Here is a 23068-nt window from a genome sequence, read left to right as displayed (position 1 = left end):
TATTCACATCCACACCAGGTGAACAGTGTAGGAATTACAACACATTTTATATGTGCCCTCCTCCTTTTTAATGGACCAACAGTAATTGGACAGTTGGCTGCTCAGCTGTTCCATGGCCGGGTGTGTGTTATTCCCTCTTTAATTCATTTACAAGGAGCAGATAAAAAAAAATCTAGAGGTCATTTCAAGTGTGGTATTTGCATTTGGAATCTGGTGGGGTCAACTCTCATATGAAGTCCAAAGAACTGTCACTATCAGTGAAGCAAGCCTGCAGTTTTATTCGGCTGCATTTGTAGGAGGGATTTGATTTTATTTCTTCTATTTCTGCACTGTGTACTTGATGAATGTTGAATGCTATCACACTAGGAGATCCCTTGAAAACTCAATTTTGTTCTGCCTGCCCTATGGCTGTCTGGCAAAATGACAATAAAGTGTGATTAGGATTGATGGGGTTGGGTGTGAGGTTCTGGGTGTTATGGTTCTCAAGTCATTACCCAATTGACCAGATGTTGCTGCTGCTAAAAACAAAGATCCTAGAAATGCGGTCCCACAACTGCAGCCTCCTCCATGCTGCAAGGGAGCCTCAGTAATTCACAATGTAATCAGGACACCTGATAACGGAGGCTCTACAGGTGATCATCTTACACTCAACCAGTAGCCAATGTCAAGAGCATAGATATGAGTGCTGCTGTAGAGTATGTATGACGTAAACTGTACATGTTAGGCTTTACAAATGAAGAAAACAAACCAAAACAAAGAGGGCATCAATTCTGTTCAACTGCAGATGTATTTTCTTATGCACCCATTTATTTTTGATGTCCAGTGAAGCTACTATTCATTTAAATGTTTATGGTTGCTTATTTGTTCATTTATGTCAGACAATAATCATTAACCAACACTTACATTTTAAAAACATCCGTGTGAATGCACTTGTGTTGACTAAAGACTTAGTTTGGACCCATGGAACCAAAACAAACTCAACAGATACAAAAAATAAAATATAATAAACAGTAAAGTAGCCTTAGTAGAAAAAAAAAGTTTACATATGAAAAAAATGTGTAAGAAATGTATTATAATATTGCCAAATAAAGTCTGTTCCAAAAAGAGCCAGAGCACATGGCTTGTTTCAGTCTTAATCTTTGACGCCATCAATAAACAAAGTTTTTGCACAACAACCTTCCACTACTGCAGATAGCAAAAGTATTTGGAAAAGTGCAGGTTCTTTGTTTTCTGTTGTTCTGAATCCTCGGTGTGAACACACACCAAAACAATTTCCCTTTCACCTCAAATGTTGCATCAGGAGACACCTCTCAGTCTTAAGAAGTTTTTATGAAACCACCTAACTGATTGATGGTCACAGTCTATGAGTTAAAACCATTTGTGTTCTTTTTGCTCTGTTGTGCCACAGCCTGCTACAGCTCTCCACCAGGACTTGAAACATCTTACTCGAATACCTGAGAACCAGCTTTCTTCAACAGGTTTGAGTATGATACTCACACTCAGAACAACACATGTTCAACTTTTTCTGAACCTGTTGCTCCTTAGAACAGCAGTGTTACATGTTGACAAATACATGCTGTATCTCACAATTACTGGAATGTGTTGTCTGTGGCCACAACATGTATTTTTGTTTCTTAATAGGGATACTTCGTCCTGTTTATCATTTTTCTCATAGTATTCCAGATTGTGACTCCTTCTGTTGAAGTTTGAGGATCAGTTCAAGAAGGTTCATCTGCAGAGTCAGCTCCTGAAACACATAGTGGTTAAAGAGCGGTTATTTAGGACATACATCGCCACCTGCTGGACGTTCGTCTCCATCACAAACGGCCTGCAACTGCTGACAGTTTTCAACGGCAATTAATCTGTTGCTTACTGCTTTGATTAATCAAGCAGTCGCTTGGTCTAAAAAAATGCTACGAAAATGTTGATCAGTGCATCCTAAAGCCCAAGATGATGTCTTTAAAAAGTTCTACTATTATTTACAACCCAAAGATATTCAGTTTACTGTCACAGAGGTGAAAACAAACAACAAAATATTAATCATATATTATGACTACGAAAATTGTTTTGCCTTTTTAAAAAATTACTCAAATGTAGTAAAAGTATTAGTTGACAGCTATCTGATAATTGTTGCGGTTCTAAAAACAATGTGCACATCCTCTCTACTATTCTACCATTTGTGATATTGGTATACAGTGAGTAGACAGGTATAGATATTTACCTGAGGATTAGTGGTGATATAAAACCCAGGGACTCCCGCCTTCTCGAGGGTGTTCTGCTGGTCTATCACTTTTTGATCAATTTCTGCCACAATCTTCTTATCCATCATTCTTTGTTCCTCTCGCACTCGGATTTCCAGAGCCTGATAACACACCAGACAACTATTAGTATGCCAAGAAGTACATAGCAGGTCCATATCCCTTTCAGTAATCAGAGATTGTGGGATTTCAATGCTCACCTCTAGTTCTGCTTGTTGGTTTGACTTGAGAAGGGCAAGGTTGTGAGATTTGCACGACTGCAGGGCATCTTTGTGTTTCCGTACAAGATCTTGTTTGAGTCCTACGCACAAAAGTATCCCATCAGGTATGACAGTGACATTTGAAAATTACAACCTCAAACTGAGGGCCTGTTCCAAGTAGCACGTTTAATACTTGCAATGGTTTTGGACTTGAGGGGACTGCTGGTGCTACTCAGCAAATATCCAGATAACAGGCACAGGTATCCTTCTTGGGAACAAGCCACAGTAATAAGGTTTTCGGCTAAACAGAGCACCAACCTTGATGTTCACAGTGAAGCTTTTGCCTTTGGTTGTACAGATTTTTCTCTGTGAGATGCTGAATATCCAGGAGGCCCTGCACAATCTCATACACTGTCCCATCTATGAGTGCCAGAGCCAGGTCACTCAGTGTGTTGTAGGACAGACGCTGCTGGAAGGAACTAAACACGGAAAAGAAGTAAAATCAGGATGCAGATATAAATCACACAAACGGTTGAAACGACACCTTTTCTAGTATAACCAGTTTTCTGAAATATGTGTAGGGGGGAGGTCCTGTAGGTAACTTACCTTGGTAAGTCTTTGACCAAGGTCTGCAGTTCAGATAACAGGTAGTAATGTCTTTCTTGTTGTTTTGTAGAATCGCTGTCAACGTCTCCGGAGTAACCGTCCATCTCTTTCACTAGATAGGTGAGAACAGGAGGTTGGTAAACACAACCAGCTGGCTAACGGCAACTGTTGGCTAATTTAACTATTTTTTAGTTAAAGGTTTTCCGGAAAAAATAAGTTATTTATTATTAACCAGTCTGTTTCTAATGAGCTTCGTACGTTACCAAAACGCAGATAAAGTAACTGAACCAATTCGACAGGAAGAAATAGCCTGTTTTTAGCTTTGCAGTTGCCACGGATATTTGCCTCCATTCATGCTAACTAGGACCCCGAATTGCTGCCTGGCAAGATGCCTGTCTGTAATTGCGCCTGAAGTAGCTCCACATATTCGCCAGATGGCGCATTGTGTCAAAGAGGAGACGCTCCTGAGAGGACCATGCTCATCAGGTATGACTGTAATTTATGACTATTGCAAATTAACGCGGCAGCATATATATAAAAAATGCAATACCGTCAATTCTGAACAGATTGCACAATATATTATTACTATAAATGAAATTATTAACGCAATAATGAAATTATAATGCATATTATTTGGTCATATTTATGTCAGAATTGACGTTTTTGATGGTGTATCTATTTATCAGTTTAACAGAGGAGCTGAAGACGCGGTGAAGCTGATTCCTCTCATCACTGACCTGCTCCACTGACTGGACGGCACGCGCCCCTGAGTCGCGCGCTACTGGTGGGCTGTGCGCCGTCACGAGCTGAAGGTGTCATGAAACGAAGAAAACTGAGTTACGGAGAACAGCTCTGTTTATAAGAGCGCGTATGGGAACATATAGGAGAACCCGGATTAATAGCTCACTCGACTGAAAATGGCCAGAAACACATCTCTTTATTTTCGAATTGTCGAGGGCAGGAACCTCCCGGCCAAAGACGTGTAAGTAAAACCTGAGTAGCGTGACTCTGTGCTCACAAGTCTTGTTTATTGGAATAAACACAGCATTGTTTAATAGCTACTTATCAAGTTAGAAAAAAAAAAAAAAAAGTCCAGCCTACGTTTGAAATGTCAATTTCTGCTAAGCTGTCTCCTGTAAATTAATTGTAGGAATTAGAGGTGAGATAGTCAGGTCTATCTACTCAACTCAACCTGAGCATAATTAAAGACAGGGGAGAATTAAATTAAGCCTCCCTCCAGGCAAATCCACCATGCTATGTCTCAGTCTGTCTTTTTTTCTTCTTGTCTTATTAAGATCCGGAACCAGTGATCCATACTGCATAGTGAAAGTTGACAATGAAGTTGTGGCCAGGTGAGTTCCCTTTGAATATATTAAATCTGCACAATACACAAAGGCAAAGTGTTTTATGTAGAGCCACAGTGCTCAGATGTGTCACAGTTTGTATATTTTCAGTAAGGTTAGTTTTCAGGCTGTTCTCTCGCTACTCTGCACATGTAAACCAGAGTGGAGTGTGTGTGATCAGTGTGTTGGTGCCCACAGCGTGGCCCCTCCATCACAGAGAACCTGATACTCCTCTGGCCTTTAAAACACCCGCAGGTAACCATGGAGAGGGTGCATCAATTATTTCAGGGAGCACCCGGTGTGAGCAAGGAGAATGCTTGGAGCGGAGTACACGGGTTCAGAGGGGGTTTCAGTCTGAGTGCAAAAGTACAGAGGCTCCAAGTTTTTTAACAAAAGAAGGTTATTTTAGAGAGCAGCTGAAATGAACAGTGCAGTGTTTGGACTGCAACAGAGATTTCTTTTTTAAAAAGTGCTCATTGTGGACTTCAATAAAAATGTGGGATGAATTCAGATTCTATTGTTCCGTCTGGCATGGTGAGGGAAAGCAGCACAATGATTCACAGCAGACACTCACACTAATTATCTTGTACTTGTAGTGTTGCTGGCCAACTGACTCCTCAAGTGTGATGTTCCTGGGAAGTAATGGCTACAGTACTCTCTTAGAAGCAAAAGAGTTATTAAAACGACACAGGACCGGGGCATTCTTTGACTTCTTTGTTTTGATTCTGTCATTTATTATTAGTATTGATTCCAACACATTACAAAAAATAGCATCTATAAACCTGTTTTTCTATAAAACCCTTTTTTGAATGAAATGTTTTCAAAGTGTGATGGTCATACTAGAACTTCCAAAAAATGCAAAATTTGAAAAATAATGATTTAAATCAGAAATTACTGGTGTATTGTAGAGTGTAATCCATAATTTTTACCAGATAAAATGGCTAAAATGAAGTGGTGCCTGCTTTGTGATCCCAGTGTCAGAAGGTGCATTTATCGCTGTGGAGAATGGTTCCACCACAGACAGATTTTCTTTTCTCAGATTGTTTACTTTAAATAATTGTTACTGACGTCTACAAGTAAAGCTTTTCTGTAGGCTATAGCAAAAACTGCAACATCTCAATGATTACGCCTAATCAGTTAGTTTTCAACTATTTTGAAAACTGATTCCACGATCTGAGTATTTCTTAAGAAAAGCCATGATTTTATTTTCTTAGTAAATTACTTAATTACTCCTCTGTGACAGTAAACTAAATATCTTGTGCTTTGTTAAGAAAATAATCAACATTATTATATATAAATGTAAATCATCTAGATAAAAGTTAAAAAAGGATAATTTATTGTAAGAGGCTGTTTTTCTTCTTTCCCATGCTGTTAACCTTGTGATCCCTCAAAAAATCCTAGTATGTTGTGTAATTTGCATGAAAAGCATGTGATCTGTGCCCCCTCTTAGGTACATTTGCAAACTGGGTAAGTGAGAGCTTTTACTGCTGCAACATTTACAATGATTTCCGACCCTTTTTATTTTGTCTGACCCCTATGATTATTGTCTTTTTATCTTTGAGTGTTTAGAAAGGCCCTAATAAATACAATGTATTATTATTATTATTCATCCCTGCCTTTACTGGTTTCTGTTGTTGCATCTTTTCTTGTTATCTGTTCCTCTGTAAGGTTTGCTTAACAAGCATGTTAAATGTGTCTTTTTCAGGACGGCCACAGTGTGGAAGAACCTTAATCCTTTCTGGGGTGAAGAGTACACGTTGCACCTCCCAATGGGGTTCCATTCGCTCTCATTTCATGTCATGGACGAGGACACGATTGGGTAACACTGTCATCCACAGTAAAATGACTCCATAGTCAGCCATTACTCTTAACTGACAACACCAATTTCTAGACTTCACTGTTTGCTTTACTTGGTTCATGAATTGATAGATTTGGGTTAAAACCTCATGTTTTGGGAAGAAAATACCTCCAAGCTTTGAATAAACAAACATCCTCAGGCAGATGGTGCACCAGATTGAGTGATTAAAGGTTGTTTTTTTCCCCCCTTCTCTCCTGACCACCATTACTCTAATCATTTAGCTCAACAACTTCGATCATATTTTTAATAGCTCATATGTGGTCATCTCTTTTTTTATCCTTTGCAGACATGATGATGTTATTGGAAAGATTACGCTGAGCAAAGACACCATTGGATCTCAGGCTAAAGGTATGACTGAGCAAGTCAACGTTAGTCTATAACTGGGTGACCTGCATGGCCAAAGCTCAGAGGTTCAACATACACGGGTTTCCATGAGGGAGTCAGAAGTTAGAGTGATTGAGGAGACGTGGCTTTTTAAGGTCTGGGAATGTTTCTTGGTGGTCTTTCACACATTTAATTTGATTCGCCCACGTTTGTGAATCACTTTTTTAAGGGTCAACAAATAATTGATGAATTTGTTTTCATGATGGGGCTCCTGAACTTTGTCTGTCTCTGGGATTTTTCATCATAAACCAGCCCATAGTGCTGTAAAATGAAGAGCAACAACCAAGCATTTCAAATGGCCTTGAACCATTTAATGACTGTTTGTCTTACAGAAGCTTTCACGTTCAAGAAATCAGTCACAGTGTTCACCTCAGCATTAACTGTAGCACCTTGGCCAGACACGTCATTTAAAATATAGCATGTCTTGATGGTGTTGTAGTTTTAATAAATTGCTGGAGGTGTTTATCAGGGTATGTTTGCTGCATACTGATGCCTGTCTTTCGAAAGCCACTTGGCATGGCCTTCACTCCTGTGATTTATTGCTACGTGGTGGCACTGAGTCAGTGGCTCCCTCACAGGATTTTTCTCACAGTCTGGCCTTGACGTTGAACCTTTTTTCATGTTTGATATTTGTGAGAAATGAAAATGGATTGTAAACAGTATCAGACTAAGGACTCTGCATGCTTTTACCTGGAATTGTATTCATGAGAACTATAGGCATTTTTGCACAAAAAAAGTCACCCTTTATATTAATTGCCTATTTACTCAGATACATAATAATTATCAATTAATTCACCGATCGAGTAGATCAGAAAATGTCATAAGGAAATGTGACATATCCAACATATTTCCCTAAGATAAAGTATTCAGATTGCTTGTTTTTCTGACAGGCAAAACCAGACCCTAAAGATTACACTTCCTTGCAAATAATCACAACTGAGAAGCTGGATCTAGGGAATATGGCATTGTTGCAGATTAACAAGTCTCCTTGTATTGCTGTCAACTTAAAATTTAGAACATTATTTTGACATTAGTGCTGAAATTATTAGATAGATAGATAGATAGATAGATAGATAGATAGATAGATAGATAGATAGATAGATAGATAGATAGATAGATAGATAGATAGATAGATAGATAGATAGATAGATAGATAGATAATTTATTAATCCCAAGGGAAATTCAAATGTGCAGCAGCTTGCATATAACAGCAGAAATAACAAAAAGACAAGTCAGGCAGGTTAGTAACATTAACATTAAATTTTAGTGCTCCCTCCCCAGCAAGCTACAACATAAAAAAAACAAACGCTGGACACGACAGACTTATTAGCTCATTTCATCAGTTAAGTTTAAAAATATATGATTTAAACTAGGGATCATCGGTGATATCATCATCATCATCATCATCATCAGTATCAGCCGTTGCTGGCTTTAAAATGGAAAGCTGGCCTCAGCCAAAACCACCACTATTTGGCACATAAGTTTACAGTTTTTGTATTAAACTGCATTGTATTAAATGTTTGAATCTACCAGTGGACATCAGGAGAACAGCAGGTATAATAACATGTTAATTCCTCTACAGGAGAGGCCTAATGTTCTTTGCAATTAGGTAAAAAAAATATGTGCATATATTGGATAACAAGTTGGAAAATATTGACACTGGCCAGACTCCAACATCCTACCTCCCCACTTTGAATCCCAAGTTGTCACGTCAGTTATCGTCTCTTTGTGTTTAAAGCATGAGAGAATAATGTCTTTCTGTGTGGTGTGGTCAGGGTTGGATAGTTGGTTGAACCTGACAAGGGTCGATCCTGATGAAGAAGTCCAAGGAGAGATCCATCTGAGTCTGGCGCTGCTGAAAGATGCAGAGAAATTCAGCCTACGTTGTCAAGTCATTGAAGCCAGGTAAAATGAAATCCTGCCACTTCAGAGAGAATGTGTGCTCACTTCGAGATAGCAACAATGGCTGAGCAATAGATGAGAAAAGCAAGTGTAAATGTAGTACAGCTGTCATGTTATATGGGGTTGCGTTTCTGTAGCTGAGCTCCTCGTAGTAGGGCAGAACCTTCACTATTTCTGAGCTGAAATCTTGTCACCATCACCCCACAGTCCTCCACGCTCCCCTCTGACTCATGCTGCCACCATCACACCATTCATTTCCCCATCTGTGTGTCCCAGGCTACAATCTCTCCTCCTCAGCGAAGGCACTAATGAGCACGTCAGTCAGGGCTTGACACTGTGTTATTCAAACACGCTCAGATGAACGTGAATTAAGTTTGAAAGAATAAGGTCAAGTGGGAAGCAGTGGTTTGGCTTTCTATCCTTGCTGTACCACCCTAACTAATTTAATTTGCAAAACAGGTAATACGAGTTTGTTAAGCATTTTCATGTATTGATTAGTTCTCTTGTCTTTTGCTCTGGTAACACCCACAGAGACTTGGCTCCAAGAGACATTTCTGGAACCTCTGATCCCTTTGCAAGAGTTCTTTTCAACAACCACAGTGCAGAGACCTCGGTGAGCACTGTGTGTGTGCATATACACTATGTTTTGGTTGCACTGGAGCCAGAAGCACGTGTTATTTCAGTGAAATCTATGGTTGATTATGTGATTGTCAGTTTACTTCATATTATTGTACACATAAGAGAGCCAAGGTGTCAAGAAGTGCGTCAAAGAGGATGTGGTTGAAGGATTTTGTAACATTTATTAATGCTTGGTTTTAGATCATCAAGAAGACCCGTTTCCCTCACTGGGGAGAGACCCTGGAGCTGGAGTTGGATCCAGAGGAGCTGAGGGAGGACAATGCTGTTACTGTGGAGGTCTGGGACTGGGATATGGTGGGCAAGAATGACTTTCTGGGAAAGGTGAGAGTAATCCATATTTATTAAGTTTCATGTTATGATCGCGGGCTGCACAGTGGTGTAGTGGTTAGCACTTTCGCCTTGCAGCGAGAAGATCCCTGGTTCGCGTCCCGGCTTTCCCGGGATCTTTCTGCATGGAGTTTGCATGTTCTCCCTGTGCATGCGTGGGTTCTCTCCGGGTACTCCGGCTTCCTCCCACAGTCCAAAAACATGCTGAGGTTAATTGATCATTCTAAATTGCCCGTAGGTGTGAATGTGAGAGTGCTTGTTTGTCTATATATGTAGCCCTGCGACAGACTGGCGACCTGTCTAGGGTGTCCCCTGCCTTCACCTGAGTCAGCTGGGATAGGCTCCAGCCCCCCCGCGACCCTAGTGAGGATTAAGCGGTGTATAGATAATGGATGGATGGATGGATGTTATGATCGCTTGCAAAAATATGTTCCATCTATGAGTCCAGTATTTCCCAGATAAAATAAGAAGTAATAAGTTTTTGTTCTTGTCTGAAATTGCATCCTTGTTCTTTCTTTCCATAGGTGGAAATCCCTTTTGCTTGTTTGCACAAGACACCTCTGTTAGAGGGCTGGTTTCGTTTGCTACCATTGGGAAACAATGAGGTCGACGCTGGGTGAGGATTAGGGGTGTGCTTGTTTGTACAATGTAGCAAGTTTGTGTGCTTGTATACCTGGGAAACATTTTGGTTTTGAAAACTTGAAGTGATGCAGATATCAGGGTGTCTTTTTTAAAATGCACCCAAGGAAAGTATTTACTTCCCTCCAAGCTATCTTTGTTGCATTTAAATGAATATTCGGAGGTGTATAGCCAGGTCTCTGACAGCATCTGTTCCTTGGGATAATTTTAGAACAAAGAGGGCTGAGTGAACTGCAAAGGCACAGCGTCAAAGAAGATTGAATTTCACAAGTTCTGTCGGGAATGATTCACAGTTGTAATGTTTTTTATAGACGGATGAGTAGAAGTTTGACACCTATTGCCACAACAGCAAAAAAAAGGGAATAAATGTCACTGCAAAAGATATTTAGTGACCGCAGATGCTTTAGGAAAGCAATTTTCCTGACTCTTGTATCTAGGAAATGTAATTTCCTCTGACAAAATAATATATCACTGCTTTAATAACATACTGTCAGGTTTGTTATTTAGCTTAAATGAGTATAAGAGGAACATTTCTTCTTATAATATTATTGAAGTTTTGAAAGCTAATTAAAAAAATAACATCTGCAAGTATCTAATCAGTCCATAAAATGACTGCGATTGTCACAGATGCTTTTTTTTTTCATCATTTAGCTATTTTTAAAAAGATCTGCTTCAGCATAAGATAAAAGCATGTAGAAAAGTTCTGTGTTTTGACATTGTCCTTTGTTTCTAGCGGCAAACTGGGAGCACTGCGTCTGAAGGTGCGCTTGGTGGAGGATCGGATCTTGCCGTCCATGTACTATCAGCCCCTCATTGACCTTCTAGTTGAGTCGGTAATCTCCCCTGCAGAGGTCAGCATCACTGCTCCTCCTCAACACTGACTCATTTGTTCACGACCATCGTGTCAAGAGACTGCTGCATACATTAGTTTCACCTCTCTGTAGTGTTTTCTTTTCACCTACGCCACATTTACGATCGCTCCACCTGATTCATTTATCCTACACTGGCTTTCCAATGACACTCGCGTTCTTAGCCCTGTGACCTGAGTCCTCCTCTCACCAGGTGGAGGATAGCAGTGCTCTGACCATGCTGGAGGACGTGACCACAGTCGAGAGCAGGCAGGATGTGGCGATGACTCTGGTGAAGATTTACCTGGGACAAGGCCTGGTGGTGCCCTTCCTGGATTACCTTAATACCCGGGAGGTCAACCACACTAGTAAGATTAAAGGAAAAACAGGTTTCAAATATTAATGTGTGTGTGAACCAATGTGAAGTGAAGGAAACTAGGATATGCAGATAATTTATTTTATTTACATATAGGTTGTAGTTCAGATAACCTACTCATAATTTAATGTGTCAGAAGGGATTAAATCAGGGGAGTCAAACATGCGGCCTGTGGGCCAAAACCGGCCCCCCAGAGGGTCCAGTCCGGACCGTGGGACGACTTTGTAAATTGTAAAGATTACAGAGAAGACATTAACTGCAAATTGTAAATTTGTAAAACTATACATTTACAATAATGTCCAGACCATGACAAGTTGTTTTGATCATAAAGTAAAATACTAGATTTCTTATTGTTCTTTTGTCATTTTGTGTCTCATTTTTTGTAATATTTTGTCTTGTTTTTGTTGTTTTTTGTCTTTTTTTTGGCTTTTGTTGTTTGTCTCATGTTTTTGTCTTTTTGTTTCTTGTTTGTATAGTTCTGTGTTTCCTTTTTGTATCACTTGTGTTTTTTCTCGTATATTTGTCATTTTGTTTCGCTTTATTCATTGTTTTCATCTCGTTTTGTGTCTTTTTTTGTCTTTCTTATGTCATTCGTCCATTTTTTTTGTTGCTTTGTGTCTCATTTTTGTAATATTTTGTCTAATTTTTGTTGTTTTTTGCCTTTTTTTGGGTCTGACTTTTGTTGTTTTGATCATAAAATAAAATACTATATCATTCATTTCCAGATATCCGTGATTAAATGTTTTGTTCCTTTGCAGACAGTCTGTGATCTGGAAGTTTCAATGTGTAAATGATAAACTGAGGCATAATATTGCTGAAATTGAACTTATTTTTCTGAAGAAATTTCAGGTTGTTCATGATGTTTTGTAGAAAGACAATTCCTTAAATATGAAAATTTTCAGAATGTACTTTTTGTACTACAACAAAGGAAAAAATGTTGTTATTTATAGGTTATTATGTTATTATTTTACTGGTCTCTCCCACTTGAGATCAAATTGGCTGAATGTGGCCCCTGAACTAAGATAAGTTTGACACCCCTGTATTAAATTACCAGTCTGCTTTTTGAGGCTGCACTGTATTCTCGTCAAACAGTGATTCCTGCTTAGTTAAGTGCTAAACATTTAACATGTAACAACAGTGATTGCACAATACGCATTGTGCGTAAGATCTAAATGTATCTCTGTTAGTCAGTATTTGGATTGGTCAGAGTCTGGAACATGCCAGTTTGCTGTTATTGCTCCGCTCCCCTGGGACCCTCTGAGGGTTGCTGCTGTTTAACTCTGAATTGACATTAAGGTCTCTGAGCGCTGCCGTTATGGTCTGTATGTGGGCAGTAAAAGCCTACTAGCGCTATATTTACCACCCCAATGCCAATTATTTACTCACCCAGCAATCTTTTTGTGGCTTCTCTGTGGTCTGGATTAGTCATGTTTTTGCCTCCGCACCATATTCCCATGATAATTCACACTGTGTTGTGCTCTGGTCTTTGGCTTCTGTTGGTGTAGTTTGAGATAATAAGCATAGTGACTAAGTTTCCATAGCAACTCCACATGATCCAGACACTAACTGCTTGATCAGGAGTAGATGCCATGAGCAGTCAGACATTAAAGTTGAGAACAGGAGGCAAGGCTAAGAAATGTACTGTACAGCCACTGGGCTACAATGAAAACCCAACTGAATATTTTACCCGGCAACTCAGACCTGTCATCAGGCATATTTTAGTATCAAAACTCCGAAGGATTTTTTTGACGTCGCAGCAAGAGCAGCCTGCCCTCAGTTGTGACACTGAGCTATTTGTTTCTGTAGCTGATCAATTCTTGGCTCATAAACAAGTGTCAGACTGAATAGAAAGCATGCATAACTAAGGAATGTATACAAGAGCCAGAAGAAAAGCCTGAACTGAGGGCAAGAACAGATGAAGGCTCCATCAACCGTATCGATAGCTTCCACTCTAATGAAGTATTGTTTCAGTCTTAAAGGGTTTTCATCGAGCATAATTATGCAACTAATGAGGGTCTCTGAGAGTTCATTACATTTATTGGTGGTTAATGCAGCAGTGGGATACTTTTCCCTGTTTCTGCTTTCAGATATACATCAAACAAAGTGTTTTTTAGGTGCAACATTAGAGAGATGACAGCAAATGAGCCATGAATTGTTGCAATTTATGGTGAGCTTCTTAACCCTTTGTTTTTAAATTCATTTGGTTTAAAACTATCTGGAGAAAGCTTACTAAGCACAGTGAAATCAATTTAAGTTTGCCTCGGAGGGCCTTGTAGTCTGACATCGTTATATTACGGTAAAAAACGCTGTCTGATTTTCTTGAAATTTAGCACAAACATTCACATGGATTGGATAATGAACTGATGTGATTTTGGTTGTCAAAGGTCACTGTGACCTGTGACACAGTTTTTGGCCATATAATGTGTACGTGATGGCATTTTATATCTGAAAAGTCAAAGGTCACTTCTGGGCAGACTTAGATGTAATCTGCAATTTGATTGGTTGGCTTAAGCGTGCAATTAAAAGGCAAATACATTTTAGTTTTCCTTGATTCTGATGAAGAGAAACTTGGTTGACTAGTGAGCAGAGAGACACGTGATAGGACAGCGACAGATGTTGTACGAAAACAAGACAACAGCCACTTTCCTTGTAGTTCTTTAACATTGTCATATCCATGTGTTTCTTGATTCTGAGTAGCTGTTGAAGTGTTACAGTTTAATATAATGATATAACATTTCTTTTCTGTTTTGTTCTTACAGCTGATCCAAACACTTTATTTCGCTCCAACTCACTCGCCTCCAAAGCCATGGAACAGTTCATGAAGGTGCGCTGACATGTCTGTTGTTTTTTGTTTTTCCAGGAGTTGTATGTGATTGATTTTCTGTCTGTGCTTGAAAGATAAGTTCTCTGATAATTATTCCAACCTATAAATCAGTCTTTCCTATTTTCTTTCCAAATATCTCTATCTCTATTAAATGTACGCTGAGTTAGTCACATGTATTATGATCCCCTACTGCATTATACTGTACCTTATTTGCTCTCTTAACAATGCAGGTGTACACATTTCTGAATCAATCCCTGTAGCATAGATGTAAATGAGATGTCTTCACCATATGGTCATGTTTTGCTGTCAGGCTGTTGGCATGCTGTATCTGCACGAGGTACTGAAACCCATCATCAATCGCATCTTTGATGAGAAGAAGTACATTGAGTTGGACCCATGTAAGATTGACTTGAACCGCACAAGGTAAAACAGATCCTCAATACCATCATCATGTTCTAACCTAAAAATAGTCCAGGTCTGTTTCACAGGTGCTCGTCCTAAGCTCCGAAAGACAAGTGGGGATTTTGTGTCATATATTTATGTGTGCAGTTAACGATTTATGTGTTAAAATGGTCAAATACAAAGCTGTCGCAAGAGACTGCCCACTTTCTTTCCACTTCACCCCTGAGAGAAAGGCATCAACGTGAGAAAATGAAAACAAGGAATATAAAAAGGGGGGGGGAGGCTGTTGCTTGGCAACTGCCATGAGCCCCCTGAGATGTCTATCTCTGACATGGAGGGAGATCCAGGATCTAACATCCTCTATGTTTCTAGTAGATCTGGCTCTGATCATGTTATTTGTTTTCTACACTCCCTGTCTATATATCTCTTAGGACATTTTCAATAAAGCACTCATTGTTTTTTTCATCTGCCCAGTCTCTGTAATAGCAGGCTCTTACATGTAGTGACATAATCAGGCACAGGGAGGTGACCAGTCATGTTGTATGAGTGACTGTAAATACAGAGTAGAGAGGAGTATATTTGATTAGTTAACAGGATCCAGCATGTCTTTAAAGAATTCAGCCAATTCCACGAACAATATGTGGATTATGTATACTCAGTAGAACTCTGTGGTTCAGTCGCTCACACATATCTTTCTTTGTCTCCGAAGACGAATTTCATTTAAGGGTGCAGTGTCAGAGGCAGAGGTGCGGGACAGCAGTGTGGAGATGCTGCAGAGCTATTTAACCAGCATCATTGAATCAATCGTGGGCTCAGTCGATCAGTGTCCTCCTGTCATGAGAGTGGCCTTCAAACAGCTGCATAAGAGAGTAGAGGAGCAATTCACAGAGCCTGAGAATGAGGTCAGTCTGCAACAAAACACGGAGAAAAGCTTTTCAAAACACAGCAATGTATTTGTAGGTTTTGTGGTTTAACTACAGCTATTATCCTGAGTGGTGACTGTCCTTCATTCATCGACTTTCCTGTCAAACTGACCTTGATGTTCACAGGATGTAAAATACCTGGCCATCAGTGGATTCTTCTTCCTGCGTTTTTTTGCTCCTGCAATCCTCACGCCTAAACTGTTCCAGCTGAGAGACCAGCACGCTGACACACGTACAAGCAGAACGCTGTTACTACTGGCCAAGGTATGATTCAACAAACAGACATGCACACACACACTGCTATGAATAATTTATCTGTGTCCAGACATCACACTTAAGAGCAGAAAAAACAAACAGTCAAGAGGTGGATGCATTGGATATGAAGCCACATGCTGTCTGCCAGATGCAAAGAATTTCATGTTCCAGGTTCCAGGTGTAAAACTATTGAATATCAGGCAAAAATACAACATGAAGTGTTTGTACTGTGTGTCCAGGCAGCAGTGCTTTTGAATGCAGTGAATGCCAATAACAGCACGTACAGCACAGAGCAGCTCATTGCTTTTTCACCTTGTTAAGTAGTTATGTAATGCTGTTAAATAAGCAACATCGCTGCTTTTTTCCTGATATACAAATTTGTTAATTCACATCACATCTGAGAAATAAGATATGTTTTGAAAAGTCAGGATCACATACAGCACATTTTCAAGTGGATTGCTTTACCAACCTCACAGAGTATGCAGTGGTTCCTAGTGCCATTGTTTGTCATACAGCTTCAAACAATATTATGCCTTGTTTCAACTGGAAATAGATCAAATTACAGAAGGAAGATTCTACTGAAAAGCTGTTTCCTTGAGACTGAGAGAAAACACAGCTAGCAGGTTATAACCCTGAGCTAGTCACGCTTCTGATTGGATTGAGCCAGAAGAGTCACTAAGGGTCACTCAGATTAACACCTTGGATGCCATTAAAACAAGGATCTCATGATAACATACTAGAAGGAGAGTAAAACCTCGTTGCTCCCCAACACGTGGCTTTTGTGGTTGCTGTCCATGGTGCTGAAGTGCTGTTGCCATGGGCCTTCTACAGAGACAGGGAACGGGCTATTTTTACCTCTGTGTGCCGCGACCAGACTGCGGTTCAAAGCCAAGCATCAGAGAGGGATGTAGAGAGGGACTTCCTCCTCTCCCTAGGCCAGGTGTGGGCTGGACAAAGGGCCTCACAGCATGCTTGGCCTCAGGGACCCTTTTGATCTTCGACTTTGAGATATGCAGTCACTCACCGAGTTCTGTCAGCTGCTGGAGATTTTATGTGTTGAAGATATGAGCATAGAGCAGACCGTGTGTTTTTATGGTCACCAGGCACTACAAAGTGTCGGCAACTTGGGGCTTCAGCTGGGTCACGGAAAGGAGCAGTGGATGGCGCCTCTTCACCCCATCATCCTGCGCAGTGTGGCCTCTGTCAAGGACTTCTTGGACAAGTTAATCGACATAGATCATGATGTTGGTAAGACCAATAATGCCGAACACATGACTCAATTTGTAAACAAAAGCAAAGTCCAGAGGTCATGCATCAGCCGCAGACCAACTGCCAGCATTACGGCTCCCAGCTGATGTCGGGATTAAGAGAAATAATACTGTAGCCCTGTGGTGAAATATTCATAACTAGCTAGAAGTCGAGAAAAGAGATGACATGGTTAATGAGCTGGCGGGGAGCTGGACTGAGAAGCTGCAGGCGTTTGTACACGCCACACTGGTTACTCAGTGTGTCTTGGCAGCTTTTTCACTGTCATGTGTCATACGGCTGTTGTTGTGAAACATCTTCCCCCTCTGACATATCATGTTTCAGCCTCCTTCTTCCCATCACACCCACTTCTTTCTCTTAAAGGACACTTTGACATTTAATGCTCTTCAGGTGGGTTTACTGGACATAAGTGCATGCTTGTTATTCCTCTTTGAAGCTGTCTAACGCAGTGATAGTAGGACACTGAGGAGTGCTGATAATAAACACATATGCAGCACTTAAACAATAGAATGTATGCCGTTTGTTTATTAACACAGCGCCACCTTGTGTCTGTCTGGATGAACATCCCACTATATATACACTGAAATTCACTTACATTTATCTTCCCCTTCTTGCTGCAGTGTCCGAAGTGCCTCAGAGGGCTGTTTTCATGCCTTCAGTCACAGTCAAAGAGGGTTACCTCAACAAACACAAAGCGGAGGGACCCCAACTTCTGTCCCGCTTTGCCTTCAAGAAACGCTACTTCTGGCTGACAAGTGAGACGCTCTCTTATGCCAAGACTTCTGATTGGCAGGTTGGTACTGAACAAGTGGCCTAGAGTTTTACATTCCACCAACATACGTCACATGTGTATCTACTATCTACCAGCAACTGTGCTGTGTTTTATTTTTATAATTTTGCTATCTAGTGCTCTTCTACTGCGACGTCTGGGATCAATACAAATAATTATCTGCTGGATAAATGCTTATCTATTCTCTTTGTTTACCACCAGCCACAAACAGATGAGTAAAGTTTGAATCAAAGGCATGTGAAAGTGAATCATCCATTATTCGAAGGTGTTATGCCTTCTTATGATAAATTAGTCCCAGTGTGTGCCCTTTGAAGGACATTCATCACAGAAAGAGGAAACATTTTAGTCATCCCCAGCTTGCTTTAATGCATTTGTGTTGATCCCCCTGTGAAAACATCATTAGTGTTATTGCCATGTGGTGCCTTACCTCGTGATAATGATCTCCTCTCACTTGCTAACCAAGGGAGACAGAGAGGGGAGCAGCCAAACCTAGCCCGATAAAAAGCTCTTCCTCTCTTTGAGCCAGTCTCTGCTTTGTGTGACTGGAATAAAGGCGAGGGTTAATTGAAGGCGGTGGATATTCATGCTAACATTGCAAATCAGATTGCAAACAATGTCCTGACCCCTTTCCTCCATGTTGGAGCACTCCCGTCTCAGTGAGGCGAGCTCCTGTTGGAAGTGGCTGATTTACACTTTAAAGTAGCCTATGCTGCCACTGTGATCTCAGCTTCACTTCTTTCTGGTCTCACACTGTTCCTTGTTGCTTAATGTGTGCAAGGCACTTCAGTATCAGAGAACGCTTCATTAATTTGCTCTGTGATCAAATGTCACCTTTATTTCACCGAAACCTTAGAGTAAAACAGCCTGAGGCAAAAGCACGATGCATCATGACCAGCATGTACTTACTTGTGTTAATTGGTGTTGTGGTTTGTGGTTGAATTGTTGCAGGTGCGCTCTTCAATCCCTATTCAGTGTGTGTGTGCCGTGGAGAGGGTGGATGAAAATGCCTTTCAACAGCAGAATGTAATGCAGGTCATCACCCAGGACAACGATGGACAGCTGCACACTATGTACATCCAGTGCAAGGTATGTTGGTACTGACACCAGCCAGTCACCACCAAAGTGTTTAAGTTATTACTTCTATTACATTTCTTAATATGTTGGCAGTCTTCTTAGATTAACATTTATACCAAATAAAACACTCATGACAGAATATTTTCTCCTTCAAGGAAAAGAATGGTATATCTTTTCATCGTAAAGTAATTTTTCCCTTTGCTGACCGTGTTCAGACCGCTGAAATCAGAGTTCTTGTTGTTTTTTGTCTAAATAGAATGTGAATGAACTAAACCAGTGGCTGTCTGCGATCAGGAAAGTCAGCATCTACAATGAGCGCATGCTGCCCTCTTTCCACCCGGGGGCTCATCGCAGTGGCAAGTGGACTTGCTGCCTGCAGGCAGACCGTGCTGGTAATCCTGCTGTTATTACTTTTAATGCTGTGAAAGCTTCTCTTAGGACTCAGGATGCTGCCTGACTATCACACCTATTTTTATTGTGCTTTTTATAAGCACATATGGAAAATGTAGCTCAGATTTACAATGACACCCCCCGGTGCTGGAAGGATTGTGGGGAATTAACAGCTTCCTAGGGAATAAGCAGTATTGTCTATCAACATACGGGCTTACTTTTTTTTTTTTTTGACTTCCCTCCAGGTCGACTAACTTATAGCTGAGTGAATGCGTTTAATGTGATCCATATTTCATGACGAAACGCTCAGTTCGTGGCTGCCATGTTTTTGTTGCTTCAATGGAGAACATGCTCTGAGAATCATAATGCGATTTTCTCTGACCAATTACTTGCTTTTATAATACAAATTCCCTGAAGTTTCATAAAACAGGGAGTAAAATGCAGTGTGAGAATTTAGGGTTTAATTGCCACTAGGCTTGTTCACGCTGAATAGTATACAAGCTTGTAGCACTATGAGGGTTGCAAGATGTGCTATGCGCACTTGTGTGAGCCTCATAAGCAGAGCAATACTGTTTAATCAAAGGCTGATTCTCAGTTACAGGCTGCAGTAGAACCCACTCAGCTGTTACTCTGGGTGACTGGAGTGACCCGCTGGATCCTGATGTAGAGACTCAGACGATATACAAGCAGCTTCTCCAGGGCAGAGATAAACTCAGGTCAGTGTCTGTCAACATCCTCCGCCTCGATGCAGTTACTCTACCAGACACTAGAGGTCTATGTTGCAGCACAGGAATGCACCGCTTTGCTACTGCTGCTTCTTGATGCTTCTTGACAATACAAGGAATCAAATATTTAACTGTCTGTCACTGGATGAAAAGACAAAGTAGCTTGCAGAGAAGAGGCACTGATCATTTCATATGATTCTGACTGATACTGCAGGAAAAAGTATGTGGAGGTGCCAGATGCCGATCAGACATCGAGCAATAAGGAAAAGAAGATCAACACTGACATTCACCCAGGTGAGACTAAACTGGAACTTCCTCACTTCTGGCAGAAATATTTTTATTGTGTTATGTTATCACCATAATTATCTACAGTATCCTGATAGTGTTCTGACAAATGCTCCATTTTAGCATGACACGTTGTATGTAGGTATGACAGTGGCATGATGTTGAAATTGATAAAGAGCAAAAAAAAAAAAAAAAACCCATCAATTAATCTGTACATTTCTGTCTGGTAGATGGTGCCGAATGCAACGCTCAGCTGATGAAGCCAGGTCAAAGCGTCGCTGCTCGGCTGCTGGCGGTGATAGAGGATCTGGAGCAGGCTCACACCACCTTCCAGCGCAGAGAGAAAGAGGACGCCACCAGTGTCATTCTGAATCCCTAGACTCCACACGGACTGGGATCCATTAATGCCTAGAGGGTGGCGGGTTGTGGGGGTGGGTCGGGGCGTCCTGTACCAACACGAGCGAGCATCAGCTATTCCACTCTCCTGATTGCCAGGAAGAAAATGTGGCTACACGGTACAACCTCTTCCAGCCTTTTACTACTTTCCCCCGCTGGCTGTGAAGAGCAGAGGGAATTCTGCCACTTGTAATCTTTTTGTATTCTCTGAGTGCCACTGTCAGCAGTGCCGGGGAGAGATTATGAAACTTGACGATAAAGGGGCGCGAGGGACTTTGAAGCATGATCTGACTTTGATATTTTTTATGTAGATAACAAGCAATCTGTTGCATGGCCTGCGTCCACTTATTGTGAAATGTGAAAAGAAGCTTTCATATTTTGAGATACTGTACAGGACCTCAGTCACGCATTTTTATGCAAAAAGCTTGTTGTAGTGTAATCTACAGTACCTGAAGGTGAGGTGTTTTGATATTGCTGTTATCAACGTTTTGTATTTTTTTGAGGCAATTTATCACCATGGCAGCAGTGTAGCAGTGACATTACAAGTTTCTCCACCATGAGATTGTGAAATGGTGGTGCACATGCCACAGTATAACACTGTCTTTTACAGTGAGCAAAATGAATATTATTTTATATGTTGCTTTGGTCCCTTTATACAAAACAATGTGCTTTTGTTTGGTGCTATGGCCAGTCAACTTCAATGTTTGGTTCTGATGTAAATTGCATATTTAAAATCTCCTTACTCTTGATGTAGCCATTGCTAAAATCATATCGGTAATATTTACCTGTTAATTATATAATGTTCATACGTACAAAGAGTCACTCTTCAATATAATTGAGACAACAGAAGTCACAAAATATATGAAATACTCCAATTTGACTTTTCTTGATAATTTGGTGCCACAAGAGTTGGCTCACAAGTGTCAGGGTGGGTTTAAGATGCCAAATTTGCTTTTAGAAATGTTTTTTGAAGCATTGAAATCAGTCAGTTTTCTTTAGTTATCCATGAGACACACAAACATGCTGAAAAATGTTCTCCATCGAGCAAGTGTTGTTCAGTATCTGTCCCTTAAACAGAGGAGGGCAGTGACTGCAATGAAATTAGATCTGTAATCCCTGAGATAACCTCAGCAGGTCGCTCTGCCTCTAGAGCTGTTTAGATCTTATTCTGGTTCAACTATGTGGAATAAACTACAGCACACATGCCAGTAATTTAACAGTGAACATGCTACTTCGATTCCAGTTATTATACACTACAGTTCAAAAGTTTGGGGTCACCCAGATAATTTCATGTTTTCCGTGAAAACTCACACTTTTATTCATGTGCTAGCATCATTAGCACAAGGGTTTTCTAATCATCAGTTAGCCTTTCAACACCATTAGCTAACACAATGTACAATTAAAATACAGGAGTGATGGTTGCTGGAAATGTTCCTCTGTACCCCTATGGAGATATTCCATTAATAATCAGCTGTTTCCAGCTAGAATAGTCATTTATCACAACAATGTCTAGACTGTATTTCTGATTGTTATTTTCAATGAAAAAAAATGCTTTTCTTTCAAAAATGACATTTCTAAGTGATCCCAGACTTTTGAACAGTAGTCTATGTGTTTTGATATTTGCATCTTTCCAAAATCCATTGATTTGCCACGAGTCTTTTCAGAACCAGAGTGAACATTACTGACTTGTGAACTTCCTGTTCTCTAAATGAGGACTCATGTTGTGAAAAGAAAAACACACTGCCTGTACCTTATTTTGCAAATTCACCATAATGGTTTGTTCCAAGTGGATTGTTACTGTGAACACAGCTGTATTATTCAATAAACTTTTAATTCAGCTCTCAAGTCTAGCGTGAAATTCATTTCCAGAAATATTTATCTGAATTAGCAACAAATATATTGAGCCTTTTCCATTCTTGTTAACTTGGGTTGAATTAAGTGCAAAAATTATTAATGCTAAATATCTAACTTACTTTATTGTATGCATCCACCTCTATTGTTGGTATTAAAGTAGAAAGTCTGACTCAGCATTCATTCATTGTACTACAGGAAACATCCCATCATGTCTGATAGATGCCAGAGCAGGCTCACAATGTCATGGTTACCATGCCGCCCCTTCATTCAAATGAATAATTTAATCAAACCGCCATAACCAGAGACTTCATGATCCAACAAGAGTCAGAATTTAATGTTAAATTATGCCACACAAACAAAGTGTGCAGCCATTCTACCTCCAGGCCTTATTTAAATGCTAATGAGAGCAGACCTACCTGCAATGATGCAGCAGTCTCCCCGCCAGCACTCTCATTAGACCTGAGAGGTGAGCGATGACAGGAGGCAGGGCGGTGGGGTTTAAGC

At 40.4% G+C, this 23068-nt stretch overlaps 2 protein-coding genes across 4 annotated transcripts; one reads left to right on the top strand and one right to left on the bottom strand.

The window, feature by feature from the left end:
- Positions 1-768: 768 nt before the first annotated feature.
- dgcr6 (DiGeorge syndrome critical region gene 6) lies at positions 769-3435 on the bottom strand. Of its 2 annotated transcripts, none has more exons than XM_023285248.3 (6): positions 3323-3435; positions 3065-3176; positions 2777-2937; positions 2459-2559; positions 2222-2362; positions 769-1747 (listed from the first exon to the last, which is right to left on the bottom strand). In XM_023285248.3, the coding sequence occupies exons 2-6, from the start codon at positions 3166-3168 to the stop codon at positions 1670-1672; spliced, it is 585 nt and encodes a 194-aa protein (XP_023141016.1). In that variant the 5' UTR covers positions 3169-3176; positions 3323-3435; the 3' UTR covers positions 769-1669. The 2 variants fall into 2 exon arrangements, with proteins under 2 accessions (XP_023141016.1, XP_023141015.2); XM_023285247.3 differs by having other exon boundaries at positions 3328-3435.
- On the top strand, positions 3045-22548 carry LOC111578431 (rasGAP-activating-like protein 1). Of its 2 annotated transcripts, none has more exons than XM_055011510.1 (22): positions 3045-3550; positions 3751-4046; positions 4360-4416; positions 6113-6226; positions 6552-6613; positions 8425-8554; positions 9083-9164; positions 9371-9511; positions 10042-10133; positions 10890-10989; positions 11219-11372; positions 14140-14204; positions 14515-14627; positions 15316-15508; positions 15656-15793; positions 16888-17032; positions 17671-17843; positions 18789-18926; positions 19171-19306; positions 19900-20020; positions 20244-20323; positions 20545-22548. In XM_055011510.1, exons 2-22 carry the CDS (start codon positions 3982-3984, stop codon positions 20691-20693), a joined length of 2448 nt encoding a protein of 815 aa, XP_054867485.1. In that variant the 5' UTR covers positions 3045-3550; positions 3751-3981; the 3' UTR covers positions 20694-22548. The 2 variants fall into 2 exon arrangements, with proteins under 2 accessions (XP_054867485.1, XP_054867484.1); XM_055011509.1 differs by having other exon boundaries at positions 3048-3550; positions 10890-11007.
- Positions 22549-23068: the final 520 nt, after the last annotated feature.

This window comes from Amphiprion ocellaris, chromosome 6 (genome assembly GCF_022539595.1).
Source record: "Amphiprion ocellaris isolate individual 3 ecotype Okinawa chromosome 6, ASM2253959v1, whole genome shotgun sequence".
NCBI classification, from domain to species: Eukaryota; Metazoa; Chordata; class Actinopteri; family Pomacentridae; genus Amphiprion; species Amphiprion ocellaris.
This window is presented reverse-complemented; position numbering and strand designations above follow the sequence as displayed.

Bases quoted from the DNA above. Each gene is read 5' to 3' on its own strand.
- LOC111578431 (XM_055011509.1), top strand. From the start codon at position 3,982: ATGGCCAGAAACACATCTCTTTATTTTCGAATTGTCGAGGGCAGGAAC. The intron at 9,512-10,041 runs GTGAGAGTAATC...TTCTTTCCATAG, and splicing joins AGAATGACTTTCTGGGAAAG to GTGGAAATCCCTTTTGCTTG. The intron at 17,844-18,788 runs GTTGGTACTGAA...GAATTGTTGCAG, and splicing joins CCAAGACTTCTGATTGGCAG to GTGCGCTCTTCAATCCCTAT.
- dgcr6 (XM_023285247.3), bottom strand. From the start codon at position 3,415: ATGGAGGCAAATATCCGTGGCAACTGCAAAGCTAAAAACAGGCTATTT. The intron at 2,363-2,458 runs GTGAGCATTGAA...GTGTGTTATCAG, and splicing joins ACCAACAAGCAGAACTAGAG to GCTCTGGAAATCCGAGTGCG. The intron at 1,748-2,221 runs GTAAATATCTAT...TATGTGTTTCAG, and splicing joins ATATCACCACTAATCCTCAG to GAGCTGACTCTGCAGATGAA.